The sequence below is a fragment of the Berghia stephanieae genome, chromosome 5 (assembly GCF_034508935.2).
Source record: "Berghia stephanieae isolate SIO BIC M18660-M18661 chromosome 5, UCSD_Bste_1.3, whole genome shotgun sequence".
In the NCBI taxonomy this organism is placed as follows: Eukaryota; Metazoa; Mollusca; class Gastropoda; order Nudibranchia; family Aeolidiidae; genus Berghia; species Berghia stephanieae.
This window is the reverse complement of record NC_088364.1, coordinates 14,401,265-14,420,360: the sequence shown is the minus strand read 5'-3', so window position 1 is coordinate 14,420,360 and position 19,096 is coordinate 14,401,265. Positions and strand designations below refer to the sequence as shown.

At 35.6% G+C, this 19,096-nt stretch overlaps 1 protein-coding gene across 1 annotated transcript in view; it reads left to right on the top strand.

Annotated features, from left to right (window-relative positions):
• Nucleotides 1-19,096, top strand: part of LOC144972462 (uncharacterized) — a 101,758-nt gene that overhangs the window by 2,934 nt on the left and 79,728 nt on the right. Inside the window, exons 2-7 of the mRNA XM_078913656.1 lie at nt 11,292-11,343; nt 12,976-13,057; nt 13,343-13,455; nt 14,931-15,152; nt 18,139-18,237; nt 18,910-19,025. Of these exons, the coding sequence (XP_078769782.1) occupies nt 11,292-11,343; nt 12,976-13,057; nt 13,343-13,455; nt 14,931-15,152; nt 18,139-18,237; nt 18,910-19,025 (684 nt within the window). The remainder of the gene's footprint in view (nt 1-11,291; nt 11,344-12,975; nt 13,058-13,342; nt 13,456-14,930; nt 15,153-18,138; nt 18,238-18,909; nt 19,026-19,096) is intronic.

The window sequence follows — 19,096 nt, the reverse complement described above, 5'->3', positions numbered from 1 at the left end:
TCGTTACACCAGGGTATTTGTAGTGAGGAACTCGCTGGACGAATTGGTCCTTTAATTTTAACGGTTCTATCGGTTCCTTGACTCTCCTAAAGTCAATCACTAGCTCCTTTGTCTTGCTTATGTTAAGCTCTAGGTGGTGGGCATCACACCAAGACACAAATCTATCAATTTCTTGCCTATAAGCCACTTCGTTGCCATTTGTTATGAGGCCTTGAAGAGCGGTGTCATCTGCAAACTTTATTAAAGGTACACTCAGGTTTTGACTTCTACAGTCATTCGTGTATATTGTGAATAATACACGGGACAATACACAACCTTGAGGAGCACCAGTATTTGTAGTTATACAGGAAGATTTGTTTTGTCCTAATTGAACATATTGTGCTCTCTCCGTAAGAAATTCGAGCACCCAAGCAATTATATACTTGTTTAAATTCAGACTAGTCAATTTTTGAACAACCAACTGAGGTTGCATTGTATTGAACGCTGAAGAAAAATCTGCAAAAAGCAATCTGCAATAGCTCCTAGCGTGATCTAGATGCCTGTAGATGTTGTTTGTAAACAGCAAAATGGCATCCTCTACGCCACGTCCTGGTTTGTAAGCAAATTGATGACTATCACTCAATGGCATAAACTGATTCCTAATTTTAACAAGAACAAGTTTTTCTAAAGATTTCATGACTATTGAAGTCAGCGCAAGAGGTCTGAGATCGTTCATAGTTTCAAGTTTTTCTTTTTTTGGAACAGGAATAATTTTTGAAGTTTTCCAAATTTCAGGGATCGAAACGCATTGGAGGGACCAGTTAAAAATATGTGTATAAATGGGGGAAAGCTGATGGGCACATTCTTTTAATAGTTTTCCTTTCAATCCATCCGGCCCAGCAGCCTTCCTCTCGTTTAGTTTCGAAAATACGAATCTCGTTTCCTCTTCACTGACCTCAATAGTCATTTCATATTCCAATGCCCTGTCTAATTTATGTTTTTCATTTTCAATATCAAATTTGTTTGCTGTGTCGAAACGTGAATAAAATTTATTTAAAGTTTCAATTTCGATATCTTCTGATATAATCGTGGGCTTTGGATTATAGTTAACAGCAGTTTTAAGCCCCCGCCACGTGTCCCGTATATCCCCAGAAGAAAAGCATTTTTCAATTTTATTTTTGTACTTGTCTCTACAACTAGATATTACCCTCTTTATCTCTTTTTGTTTTGTTTTCAGATCTTTTTTGTTTCCACTAGTATAGAGAGTTTTCTTTTGGTTCAATAAAAGTTTTAGATCTTTTGTTATCCAAGGCTTATTGTTAGGATAATATTTTATTTCTTTTTTACAAGACACTAGCTGTTCACAGAATTTTAAATACTCACTCACACAGTCATTCAGCTTATCCACACTATCACATGGTTCGATAAAAACATTCCAGTCAGTGCATTCAAAACAACCACGCAAATCTTCACACACACTTCCGTTCCAGATCTGTACACTTTTCTTTACTGGTTTTACACGTTTAAAAACAGGGCGGTAGGTGGGGAGTAGCAAGAGCATGCAGTGGTCAGATAAACCTAATGGGGCACGGGGTAAACATTTATAACTATTTTTAATATTACACAGGAATAAATCTAATGTTTTTTGTCCCTTGTCTCGCAGTCCACGTATTGATGAAGTCCCGGGAGAGTAAAATCGTTACATTGGTTAAAATCGCCAGTGACCATCAATACGGCATCGGGTGACTTAATTTGAATGTCCTGTATTTCTTTCCTCAAAATATTTTTTGCTGTGGTGTTGTCTGATGATGGTGGAATGTAGACGTTGATGATGATGACATGAGTATATTCCCGGTGTAGATAATATGGTCGTGACGAAACAGTAATAAATTCAATATAGTCGTCACAATACATTTTCTTTATATGACAGTTATTGGGGTGGCACCATTTGTTGTTAATATATGTGCACACCGCACCCCCAGTTCGTTTATTTACATTAGTCTGATCTCCTCGAAATAGTGAATATTGTTCAATATTAAAACATGATGATGGTATCTGAGGAGATAGCCAAGTCTCTGTTAACGCTATTATGGAGGCTTGACGATAGTCACTATTAAAACGACACAGTGAAAACAGTTCATCAATTTTATTTTTCAGTGATCTTACATTACCTGTCACTACACAGGGTAAAAATGGACGAAAAGGCCGTCTGTTAAATTTTGTTTTTATTCCTCCTTTTCTCCCCCTCTTTCTTACTTTAATAAACGATGTGTCAATAGTGGGTGGTGGGGGTGACACGGGTTGGAGGGATCGGAGAGTCTCTGGAGTATAAGTTATCGATAGGCTTTTGGCAGCAAAATTACAGGCTAAAACACCATTTATGCTTATTAATATACTAATAAATATAAAAATCAAGAACAATATATACTTCACATCCATTTTGAATAAAAAATTAGGCGTAAATTCCGACGATTGAATGATAAATGAATAAAAATATGTGTAGAAATAGGTAAACATTCACAACACGTCTGTTGTCGCCGGAAGCCAGCGCCATATCACCTTCAATTCATAAACTACACAGAATGCGGGGATGACAGGCTTTGTATAATTGTTGCTTTATTTTCGCTGTTTAAAAAAAAACAAAACTAAATTAACTCTCGGCTGTAGGATTACCTTTCAAAACTTTTAGGATGAAATTTTAAAGCATAATTGTCTGAGAATGAGTTATTAAACGCGTGCTTCTGGGGCACACACCGCAACCTTTGTCTTTGTTTTGCGTTTTTGATGTTTTGGTGCTGAAGTATAAGTGGAGTTAAAAGCTTTGGTGCGGAACGGTCTGTTGCGAAGAATAAAGATATATCAATTCGTCCTATCAGTCTGGTACCAAGCCCTCCAGTCTCTGGTGTGCTATGGTCTGATACCATCGTCGATTAATGGTATGCACACGACCTGCGATGTTTTCTCTGACTAGGTGCATAGCTGGGACAACACCAAACACAAAGAATGACAAAGGGCATGGCTATTAAAATCAGAATAAAACCAAGAAAACCGACTAAAATCTCTCTCTCTCTCTCTCTCTCTCTCTCTATCTATCTCTCTCTCTCTCTCTCTATCTATCTATCTCTCTCTCTCTCTCCTTCTCTCTCTCTCTCTCTCTCTCTCTCTCTCTCTATATATATATATATATATATATATATATATATATATATATATAATTTTACCCACTGTAGCTCAGTTGTGAGATGTTTTAAAACAGCGGACTCTGTCATGTGAAAATACAAAAGGAAAGAGAATATTTTCCAGCGGGTTTTAAAACCCAAAGTTGATTTGAGACGATGATATAATCTTTCGTTACAAATCTCTCAGATGTCGCAAAACCTATAATTAACAGGCGTGGCCATTTTTTTCTTCTTCTGGATATAGTATACACCTAACCCATTTGCAAGGGGAATTGTGTCCCAATTGTGTCTCAATTTCAATAGCAATAGCAGAGATGCCTACTTGAATTCTTTTTTTTTTTTTCAAACGTAGTTTCCAAGGGAACAAAAAACAAAGAAGAAAAACCCACTTTAAATAGCTTTAGAAATAAAATAATTTGCCCTCAGCATGATCCAAAAAATGCCCCAAAGTTCTGAATCTAGGTTCTGAGGGACTAAAATTTCCTTTTCAACAAGGTTTATTGCGCCAAAGAGGCGAATGCAGTTCTTTAGCTGGATCCAAAAATTCGTATTTCTACGAATTTTTCGTAGTATCAGGCAAGTCTTCAAGAAGTTAAATTGAATGGAAGCTTCACTATAATAAACAAAGACAAATGTTTGGACGTTTCATGTTACCCCTTTGTCAACAAATCACGATGAATGAAACACTTAAAACGAATAAAATATGAGAGGATGGCGTCAAAGGCGACTGTGATTATCCATTTCGCGCAACATAAAAAGGAAATCAAACCTCGACGCATCTCCTAATCTCTCATTTGTCTTTCATGTTTCATTCGTTGTGTTTTGTTGAGAAAGGGGAAACCCGAAACGCCCATATCATTTGTCTTCGTTAATTAAATGTAAGCTTCGATTCAATTTGGCTATTGTTATTTATGTCTTCGAGTTTCAAGCAGCAACATGATAATTTCTATTATGTCACAATTTCATACCAGTTTGGGTATCGAATGCTTTAATAATATAGACAAACCAACACATTATAACTAATTGTTATAACTTTTTGTTTGGTTATGTGGTCTTGTGGTATGACACTAGCTTTCGGATCGCAAGGTCCTGGGTTCGAGCCTCACTCGGCGCATAGTTGAGTCCTTGGAAACGACTCTTTACTCACATTCTCTCACCGTACTCGGGTGTAAAATGAGTAACTGTCCGTCAACAGCGTTATGTCTGTCGAAAAAATTGTAATATCGCCTAACAGGCGTCATGTCTCGTTCGACATGTTACGTGTTGCAGCTGGTCAGGGACCCTTTGTAAAGGGCTTTGAGCACATTTAGTGGATATTGCACTTTATAAAAGCTCTAGTTTATTTGTTCTTTTTTTTTTTTTTTTTTGGTTTTTTTTTTTAATCCTTCAATATTGTTTCGGTGTATAGGCTGAATAGTGAATAGTGAACAATAATGCGTGATGTAATGACAGAAGAAAAAGATGAAGAGTACAGTGCCGTGAAGATAAATGGCAGGAAGATCTCTGACCTACGATATGCAGACGACACGGCGCTATTGTCAACAACATCAACAGGTCTCAACAAACTAGTAAAATCGGTAAAAAAAACATAGTGAAGACAAAGACCTTTTATTAAACGCAAAAAAAAAAAAAAACGAAAATAATGAGCACAGATAAAAGCAGCACTGCTCAGGTCGAAATAGAAGGAGAACAACTGGAAAATGTTACAAATTTCATTTACCTTGGAGCACAAATAGAAGCCAATGGAAAATCGGCACCAGATATCAGGAGAAGACTTGCAATTGCAAGCAACAAACTAAACAAAATGATGGCAATCTGGAAGAGCGAGGAAGTCAGACTGAAAATGAAGATCCTAGCATCCTGTATTTTTCCTACTGCAATATATGGATGCGAGACATGGCCTATAACCAAAGAATCAGAAAAGAGAATAACCGCCTTCGAAATGAAATGCTATAGAAAAATCTTACGCATTCCGTGGACAAACAAAGAAAGCAATGCAAACATCATGAAAACACTAGGACTAAAAAAGTCCCTGCTAATGAGTAAGATAAAAAGGTTGAAACTCAATTACTTTGGGCACCTGAAAAGACACGACACACTAGAGAGAGATGTACTGGAGGGCATGGAGGAGGGCAAAAGAGGCAGAGGAAGACCACAAAGAAGATGGCAACAGGATATACAGGAATGGCTCAACAACGGCGTGACGGAATGTGGTAGATGGGCACAAGACAGAGACTTCTTCCGAAGGACTGTGTGGGAGGCTACGTCCAAGTGATATGCCACAGAGAGAGAGAGAGAGAGAGAGAGAGAGAGAGAGAGAGAGAGAGAGAGAGATTCTTCAATACACAATGTTAAAACGAGCCCACAATTGTGTCCCGTTATCAATCCTACAAAAATATTAACCCTGGTTTCAGATTATAATTTTTAAAAATAGTTATGATGATATCAAAGATATTTTACTACTTATATTTTTTAATACAGGATATTTAAATATCATTTTATAAGATAAATTATCCTGCATCGTGATTTGTAATGTTATGTTATAGATTATTATTTTGTTGCATTGAGTTGACTTGCATTGAGAACTTTGATATCCGTTATATTCTTTTAATATCTAACTTATGGCATGTTCTGACACGATTATTATGAAAGATCTGACACTCCTGCAGTTTTATACAATAATCAAATTAGGAAATGGTAGTGTAACCTAGCGGTAGAGGAATAGAGGAATTTTGCAAATAGGGGGTTTAAGAACCAACGACAATGTTTGGCGAGGAATGAGGACAGCGTGTAGACATCAAACTCAAAGACGTCCGATTTTTATAAGGATACGAGTTCAAATTATTTCATTTATGTGTGTGTGTGTGTATGTGTGTGTGTGTGTGTGTGTTGGGGGGGGGGTGGAAGAGGGGTATTTTTTTTTTAAATTGTATTTATTTATTTATTTGTTTTTGTTTTTGTTTTTTTTTCTCGTTCTAAAAAAAATAGTTATTTTCGTTTCTGGCACTGACCAATATCTAATACCTATTCATTTAGAGACAGCATAGTCTGTATCATGTCGCAAGTTGAAATTGAAGAACACCCATGTGATTTACAAACAAATGCTTTATTTTTGCGGGCTTACTATACCTATCTGTGCGCTAAGCAGCTTAGGGGTAGTAAATAGTAATAGTAAATAATGAATTTATATAGAGCCTAAACATCCACGTTAATCGGCGCTATACATAATAAAAATGTTTAAAAACAACAAAATTAAAAATCACAACACTACATAATAAGCATGAATACAAAAACAAAAATAAGCAATAGATAATATCATAAGTTATTAGGATCTGTTAGAGAGTAATTTTGGTATAAATTAGCTCTATCCAAAGAGAGATTTAAGTAATCGTGATTGTCCATTTTGTGCAAAATAAAGAGGGAAGCATGCCGCCTACATTGCCATTAACGACTTTAATAGACCTCTTTCATGATATTATAATGTCTGAAGTTCGTGCTTTGCTTCTGCGCGAATACTTTTTCTGGTCACAACTGAAAGTAAAGACAGCTGGCTTGTTTTGTTTTTGTTGTTGTTGTTGTTTGTTATTATCATATTTATTTATTTATCTATAGATAGTATACGCTTGGCTAAGAAGCTAACAACATTGCCATCCGGAAGTATAACGGACCAAAACACAAAACTATGTGTAATGTTGGTCGTTTATAGTCTGGTTAATACAGTTTAGTGAGAAGAACATAAACGCGAAAAGCAATAACAAAGACCGAGTGACGTCAACTTCATTCTATCTATATTTTGAGGAGTGAGGGATGTGATGGGGCTGCGGGCTTGAGGTGGGATAGGGTGTACATTGTACATCCAAAACAAATTTTGAAAAGTGTCCCACCGTCAGAACTCGGCTATAGTTGTTGTCTCTGTTTACATCATCAACGACGTCTTCTGCATCGTCACATAATGATCATTATACTTTGGTAGTGATTTAAGGTGTATGATTACCATTATCAATCAATATTTAAAGTAAAAGTTTCAGACCGAAATGATAAAATAAAGTGTTTTATCAGGGTTAGACAAAATCATCAATATGCCATCCTTTATTATTTTTTTAAGCCAACAAAAAACAACAACAACAACAACAACAACAAAAAGACAAAAATTAAAACATTTAAAAAAAACCATCAAACAAACAAGCATTGACATCATTTTGACCTTCGCCAAAAACAAACATTAAAATCGTCGAAGGTGTTGAACTGTGTCGTGAAAATGGAAGTAATCAAATATATCAAACGAGACTATGTAGATTTTGGTTGAAGACGCAAGCCTGCTTGTATATTGTTTATGTGTTTGTTGCTGTTTTCTTTTAATCTTTTGTTTTTGATGTCGTTAAACAAGAAAATAGTTTGGATCATAATTAGGTACCCTTACATTAATTTGCCGCTCAAAACTCTACGAGGGAAAATTTCATGATTAATTGGGGAGGACAAAAGGTAGAGGGGAGGGGGAGTACTTAACACATTATAGCTCTTACTTTTGGAAATCGAATCTGATGTATGAAATTGATATAAAACAGAAGGGAAAAATAGAAAGAACCATGTTACAATCTCTGGTGATTATAAAAATAAGTATTTTCGGACTAAGTTTGAAATATGTGTAAAAAAGTGAACATTGCAGAAGTACACCTAAATTTACTCACATTTCCCTTTTGGTTTCAGTTTTCTTAACTTCGAGTCGGCTTATATGAGTGGGGGGTATTTGTTTTTTCTTTGTCAATCCTATGGCAGCCGTATTAAACAACGAGAAATAGGTGGCCACGCCCCTAATGGAAGTTCCGGCCATCGAACTCTTTGCCTCTGTATTGCCACTTGCGTACCTACTTGTTTTAGTGTGATTTATTGGTCGCCTTTGAATAATTTCATTATATTTGTATAGAGAGCTGCTGCTCTGTAGATGATTTTTTAAATGTTTTAATAATGTGTCTCAGCAATGTTTACCTTCGGCCCATGTTTTCGTAGAAATAGCATTTTTCTACGTTTTTTTCTTTCCATTTTTTTTTTCGAGATCCTTGTGGTAGTGAATCTGAGATCTCGCATTTGTTTACAATAAAGCTCTAAGTTTGTTTTCATCAATTCTTGTTTTGACCCAGGGACGAAAATGTGCAATAGAATAGAATAAAGTAAAGGAAATTATTATTCCCTATCTGTACCGTATAATATAGATAAAAGATCTTATAGGTTTTTCAAGGTAAAAGTCATAGGTGAGTTACTTGTATCAAGTCAATAATTTCAAAAGAAGTCTCAGGTTTGAGAATTTATGACACATTTGGAATCGTCTAAATCAATCAATATTGAAAATAAAGCATTTCGGGTTAAAACGAAAAGAAAGTGTTCAGTTGTTTTAAAGCTGAACATGAGATCATGGGAAGTTGTGTAAGTCAACTAGGATAGCCGATGCATTCAAGCATGCATTGGGTGATGATGGTGATAGTGCAAATCGCATGCATCCAGTCACAACAATGATATTCATGCATACATAGATCCAAAACACACATACACATACAGACATTTGAAGCAAATATACACATCCTTACACAACCATAAATACTGACACAGGTCAATAGGTCAATATACCCATCTTTTTACACATCTGAGGGGTTATCTGGTACTTACTAACTGTCGGTTGGTTTCTATTGCTGCTATGCGGTTGACCAAAAAGATCACAACATTTCACCAGTCAGAAATAACGTTCCAACACACAAAACTATATGTGTAACCTTAAACGTTTATCGATAGTGTGCGCTTGACAACATTGCCATTCAGGAATTTAACGGACCAACACACAAAACTATGTGTAATCTTGAAAGATTTATTACAGTTTGGTTAATATTGTTTAGTGAGAATTACTCATAAACACGGATGACAAAAAAAAAAAAAAAACAATAACAAAGACGAGAGTGACATCGTCTTCGGACTATCTATAGATAGAATGCGCTTGGCTCAGAAGCTCATAACATTGCCATCCGGAAGTATAACGGACCAACACACAAAACTGTGTGTATCCATGAACGTTTATAGTTAGGTTAATACAGTTCAGTGAGCATTACTCATAAACGCGGATGGCAAAATACAATAACAAAGGCTATCTATAGATAGTTTGAAGATGACGTCACTCAAGTCTTTGTTGATGTTTTTTTGCCATCCGCGTTTATGAGTAATGCTCACTGAACTGTATTAACCCGACTATAAACGTTCATGGATACACACAGTTTTGTCTTGGTCCGTTATACTTCCGGATGACAATGTTATGAGCTTCTTAGCCAAGCGCATACTATCTATAGTTGTTCGAAGATGACGTCACTCAGTCTTTGTTATTGTTTTCTTGCCATCCGCGTTTATGAGTAATTCTCACTAAACTGTATTAACTGACTATAAACGATCATGGTTACACACAGTTTTGTGTGCTGATACGTTATACTTCCGGATGGCAATGTTGTGAACTCCTAAGTCAAGCGCATACTATCAATAGTCTAATTGATAGAATTTAGTGAGAACTACTCATAAAATGGCAGGCTAAAAACAATGACAAAGAACAGAGTGACGTCAATTTCGTTCTGCTACCACCCGTCATTTATTAAAACTGAATGGATTTTAAGAATAAAGTATAGATAGAATGAAAATAACGTCACTCGGGTCTTTGTTATTGTTTTTTGCCATCCACGTTTATGAGTCATTCTCACTAAACTGTATTATCCAGACTACAAAAGTTCATGGTTACACAGAGTTTTGTGTGTTGGTCCGTTATACTTCCGGATGGCAATGTTGTGAGCTTCTTAGTCAAGCGCATATATCTTTATGTGACTTCATACTTCACTCTTAATTTAGATAGAAAAAAAGAGTATTTTCATGGTGCAAAGATAATAAATTGGCCAAACCTATATCATTAAGGAATATGGACCAGATCCGTGTTGATATTAGTTAATTTAGTAACACAATTCAATACACGATTGAGATCAAGTGTGAAATGACAAAAGATAGTAGTGTGCGCTTGGCTAAGAAGCTCATAACATAATTTAATCCGAAAGTATAACGGACCAACACACAACACTATGTGTAATCATGAACGTTTATAGTCTGGTTAATACAGTATAGTGAGAATTACTCATAAACATGGATGGCAAAAAACAACAACAAAGACCTGAGTAACGTCATCTTCGTTCTATCTTTTGGCACCTTTCGCGACACAAACCAAGATTATATGACCCTTCCAAATTTACTTGATACAGCTTAAGACGCTTCTCGAGAAAGGTGGATAATATAAAGTTCTAAACAAGTGTGTATGAAAGGTCACAGACAAAGCAAAAAAGAAAAATAGAAGAAAAAAAACCATCCCAAAAAATCAGTCGAGCTCGACTGGGGAAGTCGACTGATTTTTTGGGAGTTTTTTTCTTCTTCTATTTTGTCTTTCTTGCTTTGTCTAGCACCTTTCATACACACTTGTTCAGATCTTTATCTTATACTGGTGCCTGCTCCTTAATTTCTTTAATTAGGTGGAAAATAAACGGAGAGAACCTAAGCCATGACCATAGTGACGTGACGAATTTTATTGATGTCTATAGATGGTATGCAGATGACGGCCTTTGTTATTGTTTTTGCCATCCGCGTTTGTGAGTTGTTCTCACTAAACTGTATTAACCAGACTATAAAAGTTCATGGTTACACAGAATTTGTGTGTTGGTCCGTTATACTTCCGATGGCAATGTTGTGAACTCCTTGGCCAAGCGCATTCTATCTATATCATTGCCATCCGGAAGTATAACGGACCAACACACAAACTCTGTGTAACCATGAACTTTTATAGTCAGGTTAATACAGTTTAGTGAGAACAACTCACAAACGCGGATGGCAAAAACAATAACAAAGGCCTGGGTGACGTCATCTTTGAACTATCTATACGGTGTGTTTCATAATTTGTTTTTATCGTGGATTTAAATTTCAACGCAAAGTCCACATCGGCACAATGCCGTTTTAAGGGATCTGTCACAAATACTCTGCCTCAACTATCATACATTTAAAACAATAATTGCAGTATTGCTTTAGACTTCTTAACACTTTTCATATTGTGTTCCTTTATTTTCTCCCCAGCTTTCAACTCAATCATTTGCTGCCAAGGAAGCTGTTTTCGAATGTCCCCAAAGTAATACATTACACTATGCTCATTCTACGCCTCCTCTTCGTCCTCCTCCTCCTCCTCTTCCTCCTCCTCCTCCTCCTCCTCCTAATAATAATAATGATAATAATAATAATAATAATAATAATAATAATAATAATAATAATAATAATAATAATAATAATAATAATAATAATGATGATGACAATAATAATAATAATAATAATAATAATAATAATAATAATAATAATAATAATAATAATAATAATAATAATAATAATAATAATAATAATAATAATAATGATAATAATAATAATAATAATAATAATAATAATAATAATAATAATAATAATAATAATAATAATAATAATAATAATAATAATGATAATAATAATATTAATGATGATGATGATGATGATGATGATGATAATGACGATGATGATGATGATGATAATAATAATACTAAATATAATGAGCTTAAGAAAGACAACTCCTATTTTACTCTTTACCATGTTTATGATTATATTGATTATGCCCCTTTGTACTATTTATAAGCGGAAGATCATTAATGAACGTCTGCATCCAATCCATTATTTGAGAATGTGGTCTAACTGTCACACCATGTTGGTTTTCAGTATTATTGACGGTTTTTAAAAGTATTCACACGTCACGAAGAATTCTCCCTTGTTTATGACTACCTTATCATGGGATATTTTCATAATCTGGTTTATGACGCATTTTGCACCAAAAACTAAAAAAAAAAATAAATAAATAAAACAAAATGGTAATTCAGCTCTCCAAAATACTATCTTGATAATATAAATTATATAAATCCATCAATTTTGTTTACATTTTCCAAGATTATGTATACCAGAGGCGACAAATATAAAATATATATTCCAAGATTTCAGACCAAAATAAGACAGAGCTCATAATTTATTATACGTATAACACAAAAATGCATGTTCTTTGGATCAGTTTAAAATCTTAGTTGATAGGGAATTAAAGTCTCTAAGATTTAAGTATGACTAATATATTTTATTCTATTTTACTATAAAAATAATAATAATTGATTAATTTCTTAATTCAATTTGATTTTGTTAATTTTTATTTATTTATTTATTTATTTATCTTTTCATTTATTTGTTTGTTTAAATTGTCACGTGGATAATTGTTTTCATTACTTTCATGATTTTGTAGATTGGTTTGTAAATGTTGACAAGTAAAATGCATGACATCTGAAACAATGTCAAATCATGATATTTTATCAGAGACTTATGTATGATTATTATCGTTGTTGCTTTCGTGATTAATTTTGTCATTAATATTTCATTGTACTATGAACTATGTACATTTAGGATTCATTCGATCATGACCAATTTTCAATTACCAGTTTTCTATGATAGCATTTTTCGATTTCACATTGCCATATTGATATATTTTTCCTAACATTCAAAGTTGTGTAAAACTGTCTGTGAATGATACATTGCAAGCTAGATATATTATGAGATTCTGTAATTATAAACTATTGTATAAGGCGTTTAAATGAATATTCATATATCAAGCCTTTAGTAAGATAAGATAAGATAGCATCGATTTTGTAGAGCTCTCTTACCTTATGTGATATAACGTGAACACAATCATTACTTCCTTCCCCAGAATGGAGTTTAATTGGAACCCATTGCTATTATTTCGTAGATGTTCATCTCAACTTCAGAGAAGTAAAGGACGTATGTGAAACGTAAGTGTTGAGAAAATAACATACATTTTAAAAAATATATTTCGAATACCAGCGCGATTACGATGTCTTTCGATAAAAACACACACACACACACAAAAACAAACAAAGGAAAAAAAATCAACAACAACAACAACAAAATCAAGGCCCACATGTAAGTTACGACTGTAATAAATCGGGCTAAGTTGAGTTGAAACATAACACACAGTTCCCTTTCACTCGATATCAACATTTCATATCTCTCTATCTCTTTCAATTCGATTCATTACATTTATCATTATTATGCAGATATGGATCCAAACTGACTATAATCAGGGACGAGGTTGAGTCACATGATGTTGGGCTGAAAGCCAAATTATATTTCAAATCCAATGCTAACTTTTGGATTGGAAACAACAGAGGTAAATCATTTTTTCTTTATCCACTTCCATTTTACAGTGATTTAGTTCAATTCCGAAGCTGGGTTCTTGATAGAAACAAATAAACAGAGAAAACCATTTCCCCCTCTTGATTTTACAGGTTTCGATAAATAGGAATAAGAAAATATCTTGCTTTGATTTTTAAGCAGTTTGCCACAATCGTTCAAGCAAATTGGGGAAAACAGCGGGTTTATTATTGACCTTTTAGGTACCCCTGATCTATCATAAAATAATCAGTCACTTATATTATATCTCTATAACAATTACTTGAGATTAACTTTATTTCTTTTCCAGGAAACGGTTAGGTCTTTGGTTTGAGACAAACTTACAAGTCCCGGGTCATCTAAATCAGATCTGAGTACATGACATTTTGAAAATACATATTACTCATGATAAAAAAATGAAAAGTCACCACAATAGGATTCAATAGTCCTAACGTCACTTCCTTCATAATGACGCATGGTAACTTAGCAACACTGGCTCTAAACTATTGGAACAATGGCCGACGCCCGTATGAAATATTTCTCCGGCGAGCATAAAAGCGTATCCAGAGGAAAAAAAACCCCATAAACTTGATCATGTTTTGACTTTTACACATTCTGGTCACAAGACATATGAAAAGTTCTAGCCAGCTTGAAGAATAAAAAGTAATGATTTTCTTTGTTTAGAACCAAGATGGCCGCCGTTGCCGTTAGCTTACAAAATAAAATAAGTCAAAACAATACAAAACAAAACAAATCAAAACAAAAACAACAACAAACAAAAATAAAACAAAACAAAATTTTAGAAAAAACAATTTGCCCAAAAAGGACGGAACATCCCCCCTTTAAAGAACGTTTATAAAAAGTCTAAGATGCATATCATATTATAGATCTGCAATTACAGTCAAGAAAATCATAGTTGTACGATTTTTTTTTACTGAGTATGAAGCGCATACATGCCTTAATCGATTGCAAAATTTGAAGTAAAAGTTTTCAGGCCAAAATGAAAGATGAATTGTTTTGTTAGAGTAAGAATGATTCCTTCCATAACTCCAAGACCTCGTGGCGTATCGACTTATGGATTCATCTATTTACTCATCCATCATCTTTCCATTCGGTTGGTAAACGTGGCGATAGTGATGATAACAAAAATGAGACATGGGTAAGAAACAGTATCATCACACAACAAAGAAGATTGAAAACGTCTAAAATTAGAGCATGTCAAGGATCCGGTGACAAACCTGGCCATATTTATAGCTCAGGTCTTTGTTATTGTTTTTAGTCCGCCATTTTTATGAGTAGTTCTCACTAAACAATGCTTTTTATCAGACTCTAAACGTTTAAGGTTACACATAGCAGTGTGTGTTGGTACATCATATCCGACTGGCAGATTGTTATGAGCTAAAAGAAAAGGGAAACGCAAAGCACTTATCTCATTAATCATCTATCTCTTCATTCCTCAATCCATCTGTGTAGTTGGTAAACATTACGATGATGATGATGATGATGATGATTATGATGATTATGATGGGATGAACAAGACTGCTAGTATGTATGGTTACTGGCAAGCCAAACAACCCAACTACAACAAAACTAAAGGTCCCAATGCATTGACCAGTAATTTGGATGGTAGATGGATGGTGGATGATGCTGACAAAATACATCCATTCGTTTGCAGAACACCTGCCTGTCTAAAAGGTAAATTGTATTACGTGCAGAACATCACTCCTCATTTTTTATCCTTTTTTCATTATTTCTTCCCTTCTTATGCTCTTCATCTTCATACTTATGCAATGCTCCTCATCCTGATCCTCTCTTCTTCTTCATTCTCCTCCTTCTCCTCCTCCTTTTCCTACTCGTCCTCTTCCTCCTTTCACTTCTTCTCCTCCCCTTGCTCTTCCTCTTCCACCACCTCCTAATCCACCTTCTCTTCTTCTCCCTCTTCCTCCGCTCATCATCTCCTTCGTCTTCATATTCTTTTTTTCCTCCTCCTCCTCCTCCTCCTCCTCCTTCTTCTTCTTCTTCTTCTTCTTCTTCTTCTTCTTCTTCTTCTTCTTCTTCTTCTTCTTCTTCTTCTTCTTCTTCTTCTTCTTCTTCTTCTTCTTCTTCTTCTTCTTCTTCTTCTTCTTCTTCTTCTTCTTCTTCTTCTTCTTCTTCTTCTTCTTCTTCTTCTTCTTCTTCTTCTTCTTCTTCTTCTTCTTCTTCTTCTTCTTCTTCTTCTTCTTCTTCTTCTTTTTCTTCTTCTTCTTCTTAATTCAATAGATTTAACAAAGATAAACTTATATGGTAGTCCAACAAAATATGGATCGAAAATCCATGAGATTAATTACACGAGAGAAATATTTCCTATTAAGTTCCTTTCATAGAATTAAACGAATGAGAATACGTGCGAAGCCTAAAAAGTGTCCACCAATGAAAGCATTCAGCGCCATTTTGTTGTTGGCTGAGAATGTAGTAATTACCATTCATTCGGTATCTATGTCAACATAACGACACAAGAAAAACAACAAACAATATCAAAATCCACAATAAAATGTTTCAGAACTGTTGCGTATATTTATGGCACAACGAAGCTGTCAAAAAATGAAGTTAGAGAATGTGTGTAATCATTTATTATAATAACCTGTAATGTGTTTTCCAACCACCACATCATCTACTACTACAACCACCACCACAATATCATCTGTAACACTACTACTACAACCACCAGCCCCACATCATTATCACTACCACTACTACTACACCACCACCAGCACATCATCATCACTACCACTACTACAATCACCACAACCACATCGTCATCACTACCACTACTACTGCAACCACCACCACCATATCATCATCATTACCACTACTACCACAACCACCACCACCACTACTACTACAACCACCACCACAATAGCATCACTACCACTACTACTACAACCACCACAACCACATCGTCATCACGACCACTACTACTACAACCACCACCATATCATTACCATTACCACTACTACTACAACCACCACTACCACCATATCATTACCATTACCACTACTACTACAACCACCACAACCACATCGTCATCACTACCACTACTACTGCAACCATCACTACCACCATATCATCACCATTACAACTACTACTACAACCACCACAACCACATCATCATCACTACCACTACTACTACAACCACCACCACATCATCATCACTATCACTACTACTACAACTACAACCACCACCACATTATCATCACTACCACTACTACTACTGCAACCACCACCACCATATCATCATCATTGAAATATTTTTTTTTAAATTGAGCTTTATATAGTGCAATATCTACTAAATGTGCTCAAAGCGCTTTACAAGGGGTCCCTGGTCAACATTTAACATGTAGGACGGGACATGACGCCTGTTAGGCGATATTACAATTTTTCGGACAAAGACAACTCTGTTAACGGCCAGGTACTCATTTTACACCTGAGTACGGTGAGAGAATGTGAGTAAAGAGCCTTTTCCAAGGACTCAACTATGCGCCGAGCGCGAGGCTCGAACCCAGGACCTTCCGATCCGGAAGCGAGTGTCATACTACTAGACCACATAGCCGCATCATTACCACTACTACTACAAACACCACCACCACATCATCATCACGACCACTACTACTACAACCACCACCACCACCATATCATTACCATTACCACTACTACTACAACCACCACCACATCATCATCACTACCACTACTACTACAACTACAATCATCACCACCACCACATCATCATCACTATTACTACTACAACTACAACCACCACCAACACCACATCACCTCACTAACACTCAGTACTACAATCACTACCATTAGGTTTTGGAGCTTTACTTCATTTGAAATAAGGAAACTTCGGAATTGTATTTGGCATTGTGTTTATATATCATAATATAATTCTAATCAGTTATCTATTTAGAACTAGATACTATACAATATGTATGCCAAATACCACCCCAATTCCCCTTTCTTGTGTGTGGGAATTCCTCTTTCGGCATTGAAATTGAGTGTGAGAGAGTCATCACTACACACATAAACAACAGAAACAATTTAAAAACAAGACTATGACACGCAACCACTCACACACGAGGCTATACTATTTATCCTTTTCTCTATATAGAATAGGACAAGACAAACAATAGCTTGACTCTCGCTACACTTCGCATTGATGTTTGTCGTCTCACGAGTTCAACTCTCGGTCGACCTGTCAATATTCCTTTTTGCCTCGGACGTAATCATTAATAGAATGTTGTGTGGTTTTGACCGTGAAGAAAACCTTAAGAAGTCACATTTATATCATTTTAGAGAGATCGTTTTGAATAATTTTGAGTTAAACGAGCGAGCAGCAACTTGTTTTCATGAACGGCCGATCAGCGCTTGTTTACTATAGTAACGCGATTCCCAGCCAACAGCAAAATGGCGGATATTTTTCTCATCGAGGCCGCTGGTTGGTTAGCCGATAAGAGCACCGTACGGTTTCCATTGGGTAAATTCCTTGGTTCCTTTTGAAATGCCAATTCTATTTCATAAAATTAATATCACTTATCATGTCTAATCCTAATCAAATGTCTAACTAATGAAGCATTACATATGGCATAGACCTCTATATTGTGAATAGTGAAAGCGTGTTTCTAAATCGTTCTGTATCACACAGGCATGTTCCGATGTAGTAACGGAATGTGTATCAACAAGAAGTGGACATGTGATGGATACAATGACTGTATGGACCATTCAGATGAAAGCGATTGCTCTGGTAACTATTATATGCAATAAACACACACACACACACACACACACACACACACACACCTAAATTCGACTTTTAAATTTTAAAACCTCACTACATAATAACGTTTTTGCGCCACTCAGTACTGGACTCAAATCCTGGAGCTACCGGTCAGAAGGCGAGTGTCATAACTTTCGAACACAAAGCTGACCACAATATTTTTAAAAAATATTCTTTCTGAAATGCAAACCGATATTTTATAAAGTGCACTTTCTGCTTTGTCTGACACGGTTTCAGATTTTAAACTTACTCACTCACTCAATTCTCTCCGGGCCTGCTGGCACTTGAGGCGATGCAAGGGATCTCCATCTGGTCCTGTCAGCAGCTATTCTTGGGGCCATCTCGAGGGACATACCTCTCTGTTTTAGGTCCCTCTCTACGGTGCGTCTCCTTGGGGCGGCCTCGCTTCCTCTTTCCTTGGGGTGTCCATCGCCAGAGCCGAATTTATCACTTTGATAAAAACAAAAATTGTTCTATTTTACAACGCACATTCACACTCATTACATCAAATAATTGTGAAAAATTATCGCCTACCCAGTAGGCCATCTAATGTAGTTGGTTAGCATGTATTTTCAGTGGCTATGGCCGTTTCTTAATGAAGAATCTATAGAACTTTTCCGCATTCATTGTCCTTCCCAGATCACTGCACAAAACGCTACTATCAGTCTAGTGGTTCCATCGTTACGGGCTATGAAAATAGTGCCTACTGTAAATGGACCATTGAAGGGATGCCTTGGCAGATACTAAAGCTTGACGTAAGAAAGTTCTTCTCAAACAATTGCCTTTATTATTATTATTGTTATTATTATTATTATTATTATTATTA